At 41.4% G+C, this 18,585-nt stretch overlaps 2 protein-coding genes across 2 annotated transcripts; both read right to left on the bottom strand.

The window, feature by feature from the left end:
• Positions 1-8,249: 8,249 nt before the first annotated feature.
• LOC140951311 (integrase/recombinase xerD homolog) lies at positions 8,250-9,228 on the bottom strand. Its single transcript, XM_073400564.1, has one exon. The coding sequence runs from the start codon at positions 9,226-9,228 to the stop codon at positions 8,317-8,319; it is 912 nt and encodes a 303-aa protein (XP_073256665.1). The 3' UTR covers positions 8,250-8,316.
• A 95-nt stretch (positions 9,229-9,323) lies between these two features.
• On the bottom strand, positions 9,324-10,091 carry LOC140951312 (uncharacterized). The gene has a single exon (XM_073400565.1). The coding sequence runs from the start codon at positions 10,089-10,091 to the stop codon at positions 9,324-9,326; it is 768 nt and encodes a 255-aa protein (XP_073256666.1).
• Positions 10,092-18,585: the final 8,494 nt, after the last annotated feature.

Here is an 18,585-nt window from a genome sequence, read left to right as displayed (position 1 = left end):
AATAAAAAATAACAAAAGTCAGACAAACATTTCAAATTAGTCTCACTGACTAATTTGTGCGTGTGCGGTATTTATACGGTTGGAACTGTTTCTAACCCCCACCCCCCTACAATATTACTAATGGCCCCTATGATCAACATGTGGTGGAAGTATAACAGGCAGTTGCTTGCAGTAAGTTGGTTGGTTGACTGTTTCAAATACGTTTATCAGGTGGTCGGTGAGATGATTTAGTTGTTGCCATAATGCTGGCTACATAATAGCTTAAATGTTTTTGATCGACAAGAAAATTTCAGTAGATAAGCCCTTGACATTAAGAAGTATTACAGAATACGACAATGTGTTATTACCATTTACGACCGCTAGGCTTATTACAAATTACGACAACGTTTATTACAATTTACGATAGCTTGGTTATTACAATTCTCGACAACTGTTATTACAATTTACGACAGATGTTATAATTCAAGACAAAACAGAGTTCCCAGGGAGTTAAGGGGAAGAACATTTCGATTTAAGAGCTAAAGTGATATTAACAAAAAACATTAAAGAAAAAGGAAAAGAATGACTTATTTTTCCTCCTGGAGTTATTGTTGAGTAACTTTTTCATAGTCCCTATTTACGTTGCGTTTTCTATACATCTTTTTTTTTATTTCCTCAAAAAAACATTTTTTTGGGGGGATCTAATTTTTGCGTTTCCAATTAGCTTTTAGCCGAGAGTCCCTTGTTCCTTATCAGGCAGTTTTTAATGAGAGATACCGGCATACTGTATCAAAAATTGTCAGTTTAATATTCTGCATTTCCCTTTAGGTAATGAGTGTTATCAGTACCCAAGCAAGAATTCATCGGTTCCCATCACAACCAAATGCTTATTCCCAGAAAACCTTTGTTTCATGTTTGAGAACAAAACGGAGAATAACGAACAAGTCACTATTCAAGGCTGCATATCTGCTGATCAATGCAGACAGTTTGATGACGAACGTTTACAATGCTGCGAGGAAGATTTTTGCAATACTAGTAGGTATCATGGTTATAAAAACGCAAAAATATATTAATTTAGGCGCACTCTAAGATTTTCGTCCAAAACAGAGATAGGCTGGTTCATCAAAAGGAAAATAGCGCGAAGTTAAGGTTTAAGTCGTGGTGAGGAGTGGAAATCTGATCGGAAAGCAAATATGGTGTACTCTAACTGATTTTTTCTTTCTTTTTATTTTAAATTGTTACCTCTTTTGATTGTAATGCATCTTCATTTCGCAACTTGTAAGTCTTCGGCCAATCTACCGGAGGATCAAGGTAGGTGCGTTTCGTATTTCGTCTCATTTCGGGCTACACGGGTGAAAGACTGATCCCGGGCTCGAGACGGAAAGATTGGATACTGCGAGCTTTGTTGTTGGCAGTAACAAGTCTTTGGCCTCACAAAGTAGGTTCTAAGGATGAAATCTATTCGGCCACATGGAAATTGACGCCGATTTCTGACCAGGCCAAAGACATAGTAAAAAATTGTTTGGAAGACGGGGACTGCATATCTCCTTTTCAACCACTGGTTTACATCCGGGATCTTGAATAATTCGATTGTGTGAGTCGAGAAAAGTTCCATGTGACGATTTATGTGGAGAAAGCGAGAGTTTAACAGAGTAATATCATAGGTGACGAATTACTCCTTAATTTTGGCGCGAAATTTCGGCGATAATTTGTAATTTCACATGTGAAATTACAAAATTGCCATGGCAACCTTCCGTACTTCTCAGTGTCAAGATGGCGACGAATTTTCAAAATGTCATGAATGAAGATGCCAGGGTATAAAAAGACGCTTTAGAAAACCTGAACACACGAAAGAGCACATCAAGAAGGATTCTAACCGGTATTTTGTCGAAAAATTCTAAAGTTAAGCCAAATTTAAGCCCTAAACGTTCGAGAGAGGGGAGTTCTCGATCGATGCGATCCAGGATAAACATGTCAAAAATCCAAGATTGCTAAGTGAACGTAATTCGTCACCCATGATATTAATAGGTAATAAAATATTAATAGTATACTCGTGAAATTAGGGAATAATTTCACTTGCGTTTTGTCCAAATCCTAGTAAAGGCAAGGGAAATTATAAGGATTTTAGCCTGCAAAGCAGGCGTATTTTGGAGCGCGATCTATGAATTGTTTTCAGGAATGATGTTGTCCCACCATCTTGGACGTTAAATAAATACTACCAGAGAGTTGGGACGAGTCAAAAACTGATTTTAAGGCAGAGGTTGATGGTTTAAAATAGGGGAAGGGGGAGGGGAGGAGAGGAAAAATTTCTCCTCTCGCCTCCCCCCTTCCACCGCCCCTCCCCCTTAGTCTTTTCCGTTGCTTTTCAAGATGGCGCCCACGATCAATGAACCTCCGAGTTTTCGTTAAAAAACGCCTGCTCTGCAGGCTATAAGGATTTGGACAAAACACGCGTGAAATTATTCCCTTATTTCACTTTTCATCATTTGATTACATATAATAATTTGACGATGTTTCGCCCATATTAAGTGTGGAAGTATTATGAGTGGTTTTCGGAAGTGTTGTTTTTGCCACGAAAGTCATTTATTGCGTGATTTACTGAAAGTGTTGACAGACTTATCTCAGGTACGCGCGGTTGAGCTCGTGTTACCAGAATACTTTGTGCCAAGCATAAAAACGCTTCGTGAGTGTTTAATTTACGTGATTTTGTCTTTGAAAGCCTATTCTGTGCTCAAAGATTGTGCATTATTGATCTGTTTTCGGCCGATACTAAGTTATGGGCCTCACGATTTGACTGACTAAAAGATTACAATTTCTGGACGTTTCAAATGTTGTCTATTTCATCCCCAAATCGTGTTACTCCTTCTGCGAGAGACCTTTACCGTCTATTGCCAGCAATAATGCTGTCGTTGTTTGGCTACAGCTAGTGACTTTTAACTGCTTTCCATTCCAGTTAGATGTCAAATTGTTAAAACGCACTTGAAATTTCTTTAGCACGTTTTATCAAATCCAGTCAGATATTATATATATGTATATATTTTATTTGCAGTCATAGAAACCACGACTCCCGCATCTGTACCAGAAAATAACAACGTTATTTACATTTCACTTGGGGTCACCTCCGCTATTTTGCTGTTGTCGTTCGCTATTTTCGTCTGGTGCTACAGAAAAAGAAAGAAAAGGTTTGTGGAGCTCTGCTAATTACATCGTACAGCGTGAGCATACGTAATTCCATCTGCAGTCTACTGAAGGCGTATCACAAACTCTAGCCTGCGTAGCTGGCGGTTTTTTTGGTGTGTTTTTCTTTTCTGTTTCGTAAAGTAACCACGCGAAAGCTGAACCAAGGACAAAAAAAAAACGATAGGGTAGGGGGCCAGGGGAGAAGGCAGTTAAAAAAAAAACTCCTACATTATTTGGGAAATAATTTTGTTTATCAGAATTGGATTGTTGAATTGTGTCACTATCAGATAAAAATATTGATTTTGTTTTTTAACGAAAGTCTCATTTGAAGTAACGAATGTTGATTTCTAACACACCGTAGGACAAAAGCAAAAGTGCACTCAAAGCTACTGTTAGTTTTTCGCTGTGCAAGGTTTTTTTTTTCACGACTGGATTGACTATAATGGGGTTGCATTTTTTCAATAGAGTTACTAGAATGGGGTGGCACATTTTTCTGATTTTTGGGGTAAGAAATTTCTTCATATTTACGGTTAGCAAACGTACCAGAATGCTGGTACTGTAAAATAAAGTGTTCTTCATACAATTTTAAAAATGGGTCAATTCATTTTAGGATGACCTATTTAAAGGATTGATAAGGCAGAATTCACAACTTCTTTTGAAGAAATTCCCCCGAAAGAGCTAATTGGCAAAAAAAACGCTACGGCCGTTCCCTCATTGCGCGCCAAAATTTTAACCGTTGGAAACAGTAAATGAGTTAAAAATCATCATTTTTGTGCTCAATTATCTCATTCTTTTCTATACTAAAACAGTTATTCACCTCAGTGTCGGTGGCTAGTGGTGGAAATTTTCCTGGCCGCTTCGCGGCTCGTTAAATGTTACCACTAGCCACCGACACTGAGGTGAATAATTGTTACTTATTAGTGTAATTTTTGTTGTTGGTAAAGTTTTCAGGTATGCAAGTATATGTTATTCTACATTGTTAAAACGTGAATCATTGGATAATGCAATTCTAGAGCTCTGATAGGCTTAGCCATCATAGCTAAGCCAATGAGCATGAGATCCAATGGGTTCATCTAAGACCTGCGCGTCTTCCAAGAGGATTCTCTTGTCTAATATTAGCGGTATTACATCATCCCCCCGGTGCAGATATCAACATGTGCGAGCATTTTTTAACTCTCTGGCAGTGGCTAAATCTATTTACCCGAACTGTGCGCTTATTATAGCCGGCGATTTTAACCGCCTCCATGTCACACTGCTTAAAAGGCATTTTCATCTTAAGCAAATCGTGAAAGCACCAACCCGGAAGGACGCTGTTTTGGACCCAGTAATAACTAACTTGCACGATCTTTACGACAAACCGCAGGCCTCCCCACCTATTGGCCCATCTGATCACAATATTATATCTGTATCACCTCTGGTGAGAAAACCGGGGTACCGCCTCTGAAAAGTTCATTCTTAAACGCGATCTACAACCCAGCCGAAAAGCAGAGATGGGAAGGAATCTATGCTCATTGGAATGGCCTTTGTCACTCAGCTCCCTTGAAACCTGCGACGAGTTACTCTGTGTTTTCGAGCAACTTATACACACAGGCCTTGACCCTCTAATGCCAGTTAGAAAAGTTCGTATGAACACACGCGATGTTCCCTGGATGACGTAGCACTTGAAAGATCTAAACCGGAAAAGGTAACAGGCTTTCCATAATAAAGGGGCCGACTCAGTTCATTACAAATTTTATAGAAATCAGGTTAACCGAGAAAGAAAGCTTTGCAGAGCAAAGTTTTTTTGAATCACGAGTATGTTTTATGTATCACGAGTAGCGCATATAAAGAAGGAAAACCCATAAGCCTGGTAGAGAGAGATGAAACGATTATGCGGCGGGAAAGCTTGTTCAGGTGATCTCCTTAATCAACACAAGAATTGGCGAACTCTATGAATAAAGCACTCCTTGAGCGTCTTGAAGAGTATCGTCTGTCATCTTCAAGCACACCTTGATGCGGGGCGGCATGAAATGGTTGTAGAACACGGAACTTTGTATGACAAGCCTGGAAAACTGTATGTAAGCAAGCTATCCAATTTAATTCGCAGTTGCAACCGAATAACCCCCACTTCCTATGGGGTGGACCTTGAAAATAATAAATAAGAAAGTTCGTTTTACAGACAGGCAGAAACAATTTTTAACGGAGGAGTTTAACAAGGGAGAGGAGACAGGACGTAAGAGCGACCCTCAAGAGGTTTCCAAGACGATGGCCTTAGTGAAAGACATGGGAGGTGTGCGCAGGTTTAAGCCTGATGAGGTTTTGAATGCACAACAGATAGCTGGATTTTTTGGTCGTCTGGCAGCAAAGAAAAAGCAAGTGTTGTGTACAGTTTTAACCCTTGAAGGTGACGGTGGCGACGTTGCAGCTGAAATGGAACGTTATCAGTCTGATATGTGTACAAAGGTTCTACAAAAAAGTTCTCTAAAACATGCAGTCGTATCGGGCACCTTCAACGTATGCGATCTAGTTCGTTCGGACAAATTGAAAAGGTTGACCATTGACGAGCTGATTTAAATTTGCAGCGGCCTTGATGTGGACGTGTTCGATCTGCTTTCTAAACGAAGAAAGAAGCCCTTCATTGAGCGACTCGAAAAAATAGTGGTAAAGTGCTCTTGTGGACAAAATACAGAAGAAAGGAACTGAATTGGAAAGTTTCCTTTTTTACATACATTTTAGCATGTAATCTTGTCCATTTAAATAAACTGGGAAGTGGCAGTGAAGCTGACCGAGAACTTACGTATCACTAAGCATACTTTGTAAATCATTGACAGAGGATATCAAGCTGTAAGTTACCCATGTCAATAGACCTCCTCAGCTTGTATGCTTTGTTTTCCCGATAGAGGTCATGTGATAATTGAGAACTGTTTCTTTTAAATTTCTCTCTTATTCAGTGCATATGAACGCATAATGAAAAGGGTCAAGTTTCCCTAGGACCTCTATTGGGAAAACAAAACATACAAGCTAAAGAGATCTATTTTGATGATATTGTTTGCTGGGGGATGGGGACTAGTAGCGAAGGACCCTGGAAACCTTTCATAGTCCCGGAGCCTCGATCCTTTTGATCTGCAACGCTGACCAAAAGGATCGAAGCTCTGGGAACGAGGTTGCATCCCTATGCGTCCACGTTCGCGTGCGTGCGGCGTCTGTACATATGCCGTAAAATTCCAAAAATAAGCCCCTCCGAATATAAGCCCCCCAAACTCGTAACCCAAAAAACCCTCCGTTAAATTGCTCCTCCAAATATAAGCCCCCGAGGGCTTGTTCTTGGAAATTACCCTTAACTTCAAAATAAAACAGAGCAAAAACTGTACAGTAACACATAAGTTTTCGCATTTGCCAAAGAACTATCATGTGTGCTAAATGATTGCAGTCAAAAAGTGTCACAGTAAATTGTTCCTGGCTTGGATTTGCTCGTTCCATATAGACAAAGTTCATGCATGGCTGAGTTTTAGTACAATCTACATCCTCAACGCGAGTTTCGGTAAAAACTTCCTGCAAATTACTGACATAAATTTTCTTTCAACTAGAAGCTAGCTTATTCGATTTTGAGACGTAAATTTCCCTCCCAGTATAAAAGCCTATTTTAGCCATTTTTGAAACGAAAATTTCCTTCCGTATATGTATAAGCCCGTCAAAAAATAAGCCCCCCAAAAAGGGCTTTTGAAAAATATAAGGCCCCGGGGCTTATTTTTGGAATTTTACGATATTCTAAAAAATATTTAAATATGTAGACGCAAAAAAGCCGATTCTATAAGATCCGAGCCGTACTATAAGATCAATCCATTCTGCACTTTACATTCACGATAAATTCATGTAATAAATAAGCGGAAAGGATGGCTGTGATGGGACTTTGGAAGCCATTATCAGGACAAATTGTGCATTCATTTGGTCACGGAAAGTGTACATTTGACTGTCAGTCTGGGAATTTCAAAAACTATGGCTCTGGCAACCATTTCTAAACAAGCTCATGCATTTTGAGAGTTGAGAAACTGATCACCTTCAACATGACTTGTATGTGGACATCTCATACAAATTCACTTTTGCATGGGTATTTTTTTCTCATGCATGTATACACGAATAACTATGAACACTTGCATAAATGGTTTAGTACCTTTAATTTTTACAGAGATTCAGTGCTAATTAAGGCTTGCACATTCAATAATCATAAGTCATGATCACTTTCATAATTTGCATGAACTGCATCCTTAATGACATTGCTACATGTAATTTCTATTTCAGTGATTATGTGGGCACCTTGCTGTTACAGACAATAGTCGTCAAGTGTGATTATGTACTAAAACAAGTGCAAACACTCTCATTGCTGTAGTTTACTTAACAATTAATGAGTCCCTAAGGGTCAGTGACACAGAAAGGGGAGGGCCGCAGAAAATATTCGCATTCCGAGGAGAGGGGCATGGGCAACTGAGGGTAACCATGATTACTCCTCCCCCCCACCCCTGCAAGGCTTGTGAAGCTAAAGAAGGAAGAACACAGATTCTCCATTTATCTATTTATTTTGTATAATTTAATTATATTGTATTAATCACTATAATTTGGCAAAATTTGGGTGGCAGGGAAGGCAGAGCCTATGCCCCCTAGGGTAGCGGTGTCCCTAGGAGGACCCCCTAGAGTAGCGGTGTCTCTAGAGGCAACCCTACATTAGAGTGTAACGTAGGGTGGACCAGAAGAGGGGTGCCCTTCTGGAAGGAGAATAGGTCAGATGGTGAGTTGTGCCATCTTGGAGTAAGCAATCCGGACCTATTGCCAAGGAGGGCTATCCCACATACTGTGGGGTAAAGTGCAGCCCAGGGTGCACTTCCCTGCCACGATTGTGTGAGCCCAAGATATTCTGGTCAAGAATGGGGGAACACAATCACCCCACAGTAAATTGTGTGGACGTTGGCTGGGATACCAACTGCCACATGGGGAAGAAATAATATACTATATTGAAATGGAAAACCCTCAGGGGGGGGGGGGGTCGAAAAACCGTTTCGCCTTGTTTGGTTTGCACAGGTATTTTAAAATGGAGGTCTAGGATAAGGAGAAAAACCCAACAGCCTCACTTATTAAAATAGTAAGAAACATATTTAGAGTACATAGTAATCATAATAATAGTCATCAGGTAGACAACAAAGAACGGTCTAACCTACAATTAGTACTGCAGTTCATTGACAGTTGTTTAGGGATAGCTAGCAGTGTTTCTTGAGGAGTTCTTATGTAACGTTCATAACAGTCAGAAGACCAGCGGCCTAATACCTTGATTAACCAGGCAGGAATCCCTGCAGCAGCTGCAGTGGTCGCGGCGCCAATATGGAAGCTATGTGAGAAATAGTGTTGAGGTTGTATGCCGCAGTGCTGCAGGACGTCACGGAGTTCATGAGTAAGAGAAGTTCGGGTGAGCCACTTGCCACTAGTAAAGGTGAACAGGGGGCCTGCTGATGATGGTTGGCATTGTAACACATAATCTTTCATAGCCATAACAGCACAGATGGAGGTAGTGGACCTTGCTAGGGTTAGGGTGCAACCATGGCGGAAGGGATCTGTTTTGGACCGTTTAATGAGGACTAGCATGTAATTGGGGGATTCAATGTTAGGGACAAAGGTGACATCCTTAAAGCAAAGGTGAGTTTCTGGGTCAAAGACTTTGTCATTGCAGGTAAATTCGCTTGAACGTAAAAAACCAAAAAAGGCTAAGGTGAAGGCTGCCCAGAGCATAATGTAATTAAGGTCACAACTCAAGTGTGGTTGGTAAGAGTTGAAAATAGACTGCAGGATTTGGATTGTAATTGGGTAACGATCTAATTTGACCGGGGTTTGGGAACGTTTGATCCCATTAAGGACCTTCTGGAGTCTAAACATTTTTGGGAGTTTTAAGGGGAAATTGTATTGCCTATGGAGGTCTTGAACGGCAAACAGGTATAGCTTAAGGGTATTGTAGGAAACGGTTTTGGCTAAGTGGGAGACAAAATAAATCAGGGTAATTTCAGATGCGGGGAGAAGGGGCGTGGAGGGGCTAATTAACCCTTGCATAAGGCAGAAGGAAATGAAATGGTTTTTACCGACACTATAAGAACGTTTGGTGGCTGGGGCAAGGGACGCACCAAAGTAGCGATAAACAGAAGCTGTTAAATTGATGTCGCTGATGGAGGGATGATGCAGGGGGAGGGTGAGGCGTTGGGAGCCAGGTGACGGAAGCGGTCCATCTGAAAACGGGACAAAGAATCAGCTATTGAATTATCTAGTCCAGGGATATGTCTAGCAGTAAAGGAAAAGTTGTGTTCTAAGGTAAGAATTGTAATAGCTCGTACGAGGTCCATGATCCTAGGGGACTTAGAGCGTTTGGAGTTGATGATGGAGACAACTGGCAAGTTGTCACACCACATACAAATATGTTTGCCTGACCAGGAAGGGCCCCAGAGGTAGCAGGCAATGTAGATTGCAAACAGTTCCTGCCAATCAATGCTGATACCCATGGTGGGGTTAAGGAGGTGTTGAGGGAGCCAGGTAGCCTGAAACCATTCCCCATTGAGATAGCCACCATACCCATAGGAACCAGAGGCGTCCGTAAATAATTGCAGGTCAGGTGAGGAGAGGACATCACCCCCTAAGAAAAGGCTAACTCCATTCCAATGGTTAAGGAAGTTTAACCACATGGAAATGTCTTTGCGGAATTCCCCATTCAATTTAATGTGCCAGCGAGAGTTAGTGATGCCCTTTGTTAAACTTATTATTCTTTGCAGAAAAGCCCGGCCCGGGGCAACAACCCTGCAGGCAAATTGTAGGGTACCAATCAGGGACTGAAGTTCCTTCAAAGTGGCAGATTTACGGTGTAACCACTGTTGAAGGGCCTGTTTAGCACGGATTAGTTTGTCCAAGGGAAGGCGAGCTTCCATTCTTGTGGAGTCAAGGAGAATACCCATAAATTCTAACGAGGTGGTGGGAGCAAAAGTTTTACCGGGGGCAACAGGGATATTGAGTTCACTGAAAAGACAAAGGATTTTGCAAAGGGCTGTAAGGCAGTCTGACCTAGGGGGCCTGGTGACAAAGAAAAAGTCATCCAGGATGTGGATCACGTTAGGGATACCTAGCTTATTTTTAATTATCCATTCAATCATGCAGGAAAATTGGTCAAAAAGATAGGGTGCTGATCGTAATCCAAAGGGGAGCACCGTATCGAAGAAATACAGGCCGTTCCATTTCATACCGAGGAGCTCCCAGTCGGATGGGTGTACTGGGATATTGCGGAAGGCTGACTTGATGTCCAACTTGGACATAAAGCACCCTTGACCAATGTTCTGAATGATAGAGATGGCAGTATCTATTGTAATGTAGTGTAAGGAGTAGTCGGTTGGGCTTATGTGGGAATTGACGCTAGTGGTTTGATGTTTGGGAAAGGAAAGGTGAAAAATGGTTCTCCACTCGGTGGAGTGCTTTTTTGGAACAACCCCGATGGGATAAACCTGAAAATTGGGAAAAGGGGGAGAAACGAATGGGCCAGCGGTGTGACCAAGCTGTAACTCTTTCAGGAGATTGGTACTTACAATATGTGGATTTTGCCTGGCAGAAATGAGGTTGGGGTATTCCTTAGGAACCCGAGGACCCTGGAAACCAATTCTAAAACCCTGGGAGAGGCCGGTAAGGACAGCATCAACAGATGCACGGTCAGGGTGATCATGCAAATAAAGGGCAAGTTGGGAAAGGTCAATAGGGGTGGTAGGGGACAGCTTAGAAAGGTATTCAATTGCGGCTTCGGGTGGAATGGCTTGAGCGGCTAGTCTTTGACTGGGTGGGTCCAGAGCTTGAGGAGTCAGGGTGGTCCTTTCCTGGGTGGGCTGCAGTGCATCCAGGCTTGTTGCATTGGTGAGTGTAGGGGCAGGGGGTGCGGGCGCAGGGAACCCCTTTGTTGAAGTTGAAGCAGAGGTCACCACGTTTGGGCCCTGAAGAGTCCGTAGACCTGGGGGAAAGGGGGCAGGAATCGGTTACATGATCCGAGCTGCTGCAGGCCTTACAAAGTATGGCTTTTGGGACGCCAGTAAAGGTGTCTAGGTACAACTGAACATCCCTTTGACCCCAGTTAATGGAAAGGTTGTGAGAGGCCCTTCGGCGAAATTCCATATCGTACAAATACCATGCCATACCGGGGAACTTACGGGCTGACTCACGTATCAGTTGCTGGTAGGCGAAGAGGTCCACCCCCCGGGATGGGTAAGAGGAGAGGAGTACAGACGAGTAAATGGCAAAGGCGTCGAGCCATCGGTCGATCCCAGTAATTTTGGGGCGCTTAGCCTGAGATGGGAGGGGTATAGTAAGGCCCTCGTTTCCTACTTGTAGTTTAAGCTGGGAATTAGCGGTAACGTGGTCTCGTAGGAGAGACGAAAAAGGAAGAAGGCTAGCAAGGTCCACGTACTCACCGTTTGTTATGGCTGCGATGCAGCTGTTGGAGAGATGGCTGGCGATAGAAGGGACTCTGTAGTTGGTGTGCAGAAGGGCTGCGTCTTCCGGTGTTCCGAAATTCAAATCTTGCTGAGAGGAGGACAGCGAGAAATCCAGAGAGGACGGAATCTGTTGTTGTCCGCCATTGCGGACCGGTGGGAGAGAGGGATCTGGTGCGAGGCTGGTAACGCCTGGCAAATGTTGCTGAGCGGATTGTTGGGCAGATGGCTGAACGACGCCAGATGTTGAGCTCGACAGCGAGTTGCTCGCGGAGTTTAAAGTTGCCAGTTTTTGCTCCACGATAGAAGCGATCATGGAGGCCAATTGCTGATCCGGCATGGTCGCTGGGCCGGTAGGTGGCGATGTGGAGTCCTGAGAATCGTTCGCTTGGAGGCGAGCGATGAGCTGCTGCCGTGGCCCTGATTGTACCAGGCGGCGCTGGGACAAAAGTAAACGTAGTGTTTCGGTCGGCATTTGTGCGTACTGCGTCATTTGTACTGTCTGTACTACATCTGCAGAGTTTGCACGGCCATTTGACTGAGCCGTGGTAGATGGAACCGTAGTACGTTGGCTGCTTCGAGATTTGCGTTGTTTCGGCATGATACGTACACGGAGAGAAAAATACAATCTTAAAGAGTGCGAGTAGACACTTGCTTGAAGAACAAAGCTGAAATGTGGCCGACTAATGGTATGAGGGGTTTACATAAGGCGAGACAGGTGAGAATCATGTGATATTGTGGAAAATTACTGGAAGCTTTGGCAACCACTTTAACATTGTAAAAGTAAAAGTACTTTGAGCTAAACAATGAGCTATTGACTACTGCACAAGCCTTGACTGCAAGGGTGAGGAGAGTAGAGTACACTAGGGACAAGTGTGGAAAGAACTAGTACTCCCTTAGGGCTCATTAACCCCAGTTAAGAGCTTAAACTTATAATAAATATCTATTTTCTCCAATTACCAGCATCTACTTATTGTTTTCTCTGCAGCATTACCTCCTACCATTTCACCCACTGACTATTACTGACACATGTCACAAACAATTATTAACTTAATATTAAAGATGACAGGGGTTAGCTAAAGCATGCAGTTATCCACTGTCACACCCATTTCCTTTTGACTATAATTACACATGTAGGAGGGTTTGAAGAGAACAAGGGACCTGTGCAACATTGGCTACCTTTCTTTAACAACAGCAACCCCACTGAAATCCCAAAAGATCCTTTTTAAAGCCAGAGCACTTGGTTCAAATTTACTCCAACCAAAAGGAGATTTAGTATATCTCACCTTCCAATATTAGAGTCAGTGTTGAAACCCGCCCTCTCTAGCCTGGGACCAGGCTCCGCATTGGAGGAAAAAGGAGAAAAAAGAATCTGTGGGCAAAAAAAAAAAAAAATCGACGAGCGAAGCGAGCTGAGAGGTAGCCTGGGGAGGGGAAATGGTGACGGAGCCTGGAGACATGCCTTTGATGGCGCTGATCCGCCATCCAGCGATTAAATTGTCATTGAAATGTCAACACGTCAAGCTGTCATCACGAATTTCAGCGTGAGCTTATTATGTCGCTTTTGTGTGCAAATATTTGAATTCGAGATGAAAAGAGTACAGGCAAAGAGATCTACTTAACTTCGATCGCCAACTGGAGTAACACTAGACTACGAGTAGTTCCCAATTTTTTCTCAGGAATAGTAGAGCGAGCGAAACGCGAGCGCGCGTGAAAATCACAGCACGCGAGAAAAGGCAACACGCGGCGGGGAGAGAGAAAAATGAGGGACTACCTCATTTTTCTCTCTCCCCGCCGCGTGTTGCCTTTTCTCGCGTGCTGTGATTTTCACGCGCGCTCGCGTTTCGCTCGCTCTACCATCCCTGACCTCATTTTTCTCTCTCCCCGCCACGTGTTGCCTTTTCTCGCGTGGGGTGATTTTCACGCGCGCTCGCGTTTCGCTCGCTCTACTATCCCTGAGGAAAAATGGAGGACTACTCGTAGTCTAGAGTAACACCAGCTTCGGCGAAGAGGAAAACAGACGTTTTCAGAGGAAATTGCGCCGCGTGCGACCGGTGGAGAAAAGCCGAATAGATTCTCAAGCCGAAATCCCTCAAGTTCGCAGTTCGCGTCATAATGCTCGGTAACATAGCTTCTTATAATGTACCAGACGAAATATTGCTATTGGTTGAGTTTATATTCCGCGGAGGAAAAATGTCTAAGTTTAGTACCTTATGCGGCAGACTATTCAGTTTGAGTGTGTAGTCATGTTGAATTTGTTGTCCGTTTTATAAGGTATGTCTGCTCAAAATCGTGCAAAAGTAAGTAATAATCATTTTCCCTGATTTTCCTCAATCGCTGTTATTTTTGTACTAGCCCGCGAGCAGGGACTTCTCCGTTCTCGCATGCATGGCTTTTAGCGTTTACGAAGTCGTTCGCGTCGCTTGTCAGTTGTGTATTTGCCGACAAGCCAAATCTGGGCTCTTTCTTGGTATTTGTTGGTGCACCTGCTTCATTTACCGCAAAAATTTCATCTTTCGAAACTGTCACGAAACAAGAAGCCATTTTGAATCCCATCCCAAGACATTGAATATCCGAAGATATTCCGAGTTACGGGAGCCAATCACAACGCACGAAAATTGCTATCCACTAATTTGGTGAATACTAATTGTTACTTAATATTGTGCTCAGCGTAATAATCCTGCATCAATTTTTTCCTTTTTCTAGGTCTTATTCACAACTCGAGCCTACTCCTCCTGACAAGTGGGAAATTCTACCTGAGCAAATACAGTTTGAAGAGGAGCTGGGCAGAGGAGAGTTTGGTGTTGTTCACAAAGCAACATTTAGAAAGAGTGATGAGACGGAGGTGTTAAACAACGCGGAGGCAGCACAGGTGGTGGCTGTCAAAGTTTTACATGGTAAGAAATACTGTTATTTCCATAAAGGGGAGACATAGGCAAAGTCTTTGATTTTGTAACTGCTTTCCAGTCCTCTTCATACTAAGAACCCTTTTGGATTTTAACTGCACTTTTCAAAAACACGCGAACTCTGAAGTTCAAAAGCCGCCTTCACAATTACGTTTTTCGCTGCCGTCAATCATAACTACATCACAAGCAACGAACCTTGAACCACAGAAACAATCAAAACGGATCGAAATCCACCAATCACAAATCACAAACCATGACCTTTTGAGCTCGTTGAAGTAAACCTCTGTTTCCCAAGAGCTCCGCTAAGATGATTGACGACAGCGAAAAACGCAAACGTCAGTTGGCGTTTGAACTTCAGAATTCGCGTGTTTATGAAAAGCGCAGTAAGTAACTCTTCGGGAACTTTTAATAAGACTTCAAAGCAAATGTAACGGGAAACAGGAAAACAAAACTCGATTTTTCTCGACGACGTGAAATTAAAGCAAATTAAACCACCTAAAGGGATTGCCTTATCTTGTGTAAGATAAATATCGAAGTTACGATCTGTGTAAGATATAAAGTTGATATTATCGAAGTTAAGAAGCACTCATATACTTAAAATTTCCAAAGTAGGTTTAATTTCTCAGTCATCTGGTTCTGGCAGCTAAATTGTTTATCTTTAAGTTTAAATTGAATAATACCCATCCTTCTAATCCTTCTATACAAGTCTTCAAAGTCAAGATTAAGGCACATAATCAAGTAAAAAAGACAATAGCCAACAGGAGGAACAAACTAACCACACATTAAAGGAAAATGAAGAAATTTTTTGCCATTTGTAAGCCACAGAGGGGGGTGTCCCGCAAATGCGTCTCACTTTATGTTTACATGTAAGTTTATGATTTATGAAAATTTGCATGTAACACTAATGTCTAAACAACTAATAATCTAAATAGCTATATCGAAATTTGGAATTTGCTTGTATGCTTTGTGTTTTGTGTTTTAAGTAATTTGTAGTTTCTATTTCACTATGTAAGTGTGAAAAAAAATTAACAAAACCTGTTAAGTTCCAAAAAAGTAGGTTTAAGCCGAAAAGCCTTAAGCAAATGCATCTCTTACAAATTTATATTTCCCAAAAACAAAAGCAACTGTAAATTGAACTACAATATCCTTTGGCACATTATTCTTTTATTTTTTTGCTATTATGCTAATGATTAATGCTTAATGCGCAAAATGTTTACTAAATTATGCTCTTTTGGCCTTGCTAAAATGCTCAAAAGTTCCATCAATACATACACAATAATAGACACAAAAATTTCAGTAACTAGAATGTATGTGTTACTCTTTTGTCCGAGCCATCCATACTGGAATATCAAGCAAACAAAATGGCAGCTGCACACGCTGAACCACTGACGTGTATAACTGCGGGCATTGACTAGACCCAGGCTCACTCTAGTTTTGGCTAGAAACCTCTGTAATATATATGTTTGGCTGTTTCTCGGTGAATTTCACCACTTTAGACAAATTTTTCCTTTTTAATGTTACAAAAATCTTGCTAAAATGCTGGCATTTAATGCTCGATGCTTTTGCCATGCTATTATGCTCAAAATAATGCTAGAATAATGTGCCAAAGCCTAACCTACAGATAGAATTAAAGCCAATACTGAAATAAGTCTGGTTTTAAAAAATGCTAGTCTCTCCGCAGACGTCCTTTGGGGTTCGTTAGGCTAAAAAAATGCAAGCTCTAGTCAATATTACTACTCCTTCTGAAGGATCGGATACATATAAAGAGATTTTGGCTCCCCTTTTTGTAATCCATGTCGTCCAGTTTGCACCGCAAGTCATTTGATAACGAGGAAAAAGGAATTAAAATTATGAAACTGAGCTACGACATCACCAAGCTGACGGCTAGACCCAGGGTGTGAGCGGGGCCGAAGGGCATGATTTTTGACCCCTTTATGTGTGAAATTGGGTCTAAAAAAACGTGAAACAGGATAAGGTTTTACTCTTCCTTGTACCAAGTCTGTATTTATTTTTTTGTTCTTTATTGTTGGTTTGTTATTTAATTATTTCGCGTTTTATGAACAGCGGTTTAGGTAGTGAGGGAAATCACATAGTCACATCACACCACCACCCGATACTCAGAGACCTACCGGGGCTGCTGGCAGGGTGCAGTGGTAAACTGAAAATAGTAACAAATGTCTGAATATTTCTCGATATTCTATTACACGGTAGAATACATCTGTATAGACCCTTGTGCATTAGAGGATGAGTAGGAAGCGGTAAAAATGAACGAATATATTTTTCAAATGAAACATTTTGCACTGAATGATGCTGAAGGATAACAATAATAAAATCAATGTCATTTTATTCAATTGTCTTTAGATAATCCATCTGAAGCACAGAAAGAAGAGTTCACGTTTGAGATTGAGCAGATGAAACTGTTAGGTTCACATAAGAACGTTGTATCTATGGTTGGATGCTGCACGCTTCAGGAGAAAATGTTCCTAGTTATAGAATACGTTCCCAGTGGTGACCTGCTGACGTGGCTACGCCGCAGAAGGAAAAAGGTATGAAGGACATGAACAATTATACAATTAGTTTATAACGAAATTATCAAGAAACAGAGATAGGGAGGCAACATTACGAATATCTTTTGGTACTATCAGAACATTTTGTACAACTTATTTAAGCGACTGCAGTTACTTCAAAATTATAAAAGAATTTAATGATAATACTACTACTACTACTACTACTACTACTACTACTAATAATAATAATAATTATTATTATTTTAAAAGTGTTTTATCCTTGGGTGTAACAATGGTAGGGGTGGTATTAAAATCCTCCTTGCGATTCTTAGTCCATAAAACCTGGTGTGCCTCGAATTAGGGGCAGTAATCTAGTATGGAGATAATAACTTTTTAACTCTACGATCGCTTGAAGCCATGCAGACGTAAAGTACGGTTTTTGTTACTCACTTGATGTTTAGATCGAAGAACTTCAAGCTACCGAGAGATGTTATGCTGACAAAGAGGTTCTGAAAGATCAGGGAGAGACCAGAGATCATGTAGGCTTGTATATAACCTGTAGTTTAACTTTCCATACTAGCTCTGTCTTAAAAACGTTTATTATCCAGAGTGCTCGTTTGTTTTATGTCTTGTTGTGACCTATTGTAGCTATCTAATCTACCCATCCGATTGTTGTTGAATGGTTTGCAGGTAACGTAATCATACTTCAAAATAAGGAATTATTTATCTTTCTGAGTTTCATTTTAGTGAACTATTAGAGCAACTGAACACGTGTATTTCTACAAAGTTTCATTTCGAAAGGGTTCTTCATTTTGTGACAGAATTCGTTTGAATATTCTAATATATTGCGTGACGCGACAATAATGGGGAAGCAAAAGCTGTCACGTAACTGTAAGTTAAAGAGTGACATATCTTTTTTTTTTAGATTTTTTTCATCTGAACAGTCTTTGCTTTTGGAATAAGTATTAAGTTTATGAGTACTCGCTTTATGGCAATGTTTCTGTGAGTTTTCGGTCGCCATATCATATCTGTATTCCTCAGAGGGTTGCCAACATGGCTGGCGTCTGAAAACAAAGCTCTATAAATTTGGGTAACACATTTCTCCGAAAAACCTCGCAAACAAAAAAACTGCACAGACCTAAATTTTAGCAAGACTTTTCGCATATCCCTTAGATTCCTGATCGAATTTATTCATTTCCACACAGGTCAGTAAACTTGCTAAGAAACAGATAAAGCAAGCGGAGAAAATACAATTGAGCATCGAAATGACCCCATTACGACAGGATAACAGCGAGGGCACAGCGTCGACTTCTTATCATCTCGGTGACGAAGTATGCGTGCATTAACCATTTTTGACGTCATTCCCTCTCTAAACACAAAATTCTTCCACATTTGGTCTTCAGTAACTGGTTATGGTGAATTTAAATGTGTGCTTTTAGCCAATCAGAATCGGGGAAATATTTTGAATGAATAATAATCGATAAAGAGCGATTGATTAAAGTGAAAATCGATAAAAATTAATAGGGGAAAAAGTTGTTGTTA

The sequence above is a fragment of the Porites lutea genome, chromosome 10 (genome assembly GCF_958299795.1).
Source record: "Porites lutea chromosome 10, jaPorLute2.1, whole genome shotgun sequence".
Taxonomy (NCBI): Eukaryota; Metazoa; Cnidaria; class Anthozoa; order Scleractinia; family Poritidae; genus Porites; species Porites lutea.
The sequence above is the reverse complement of the archived record's forward strand: the minus strand, read 5'-3'. Positions and strand labels throughout refer to the sequence as shown.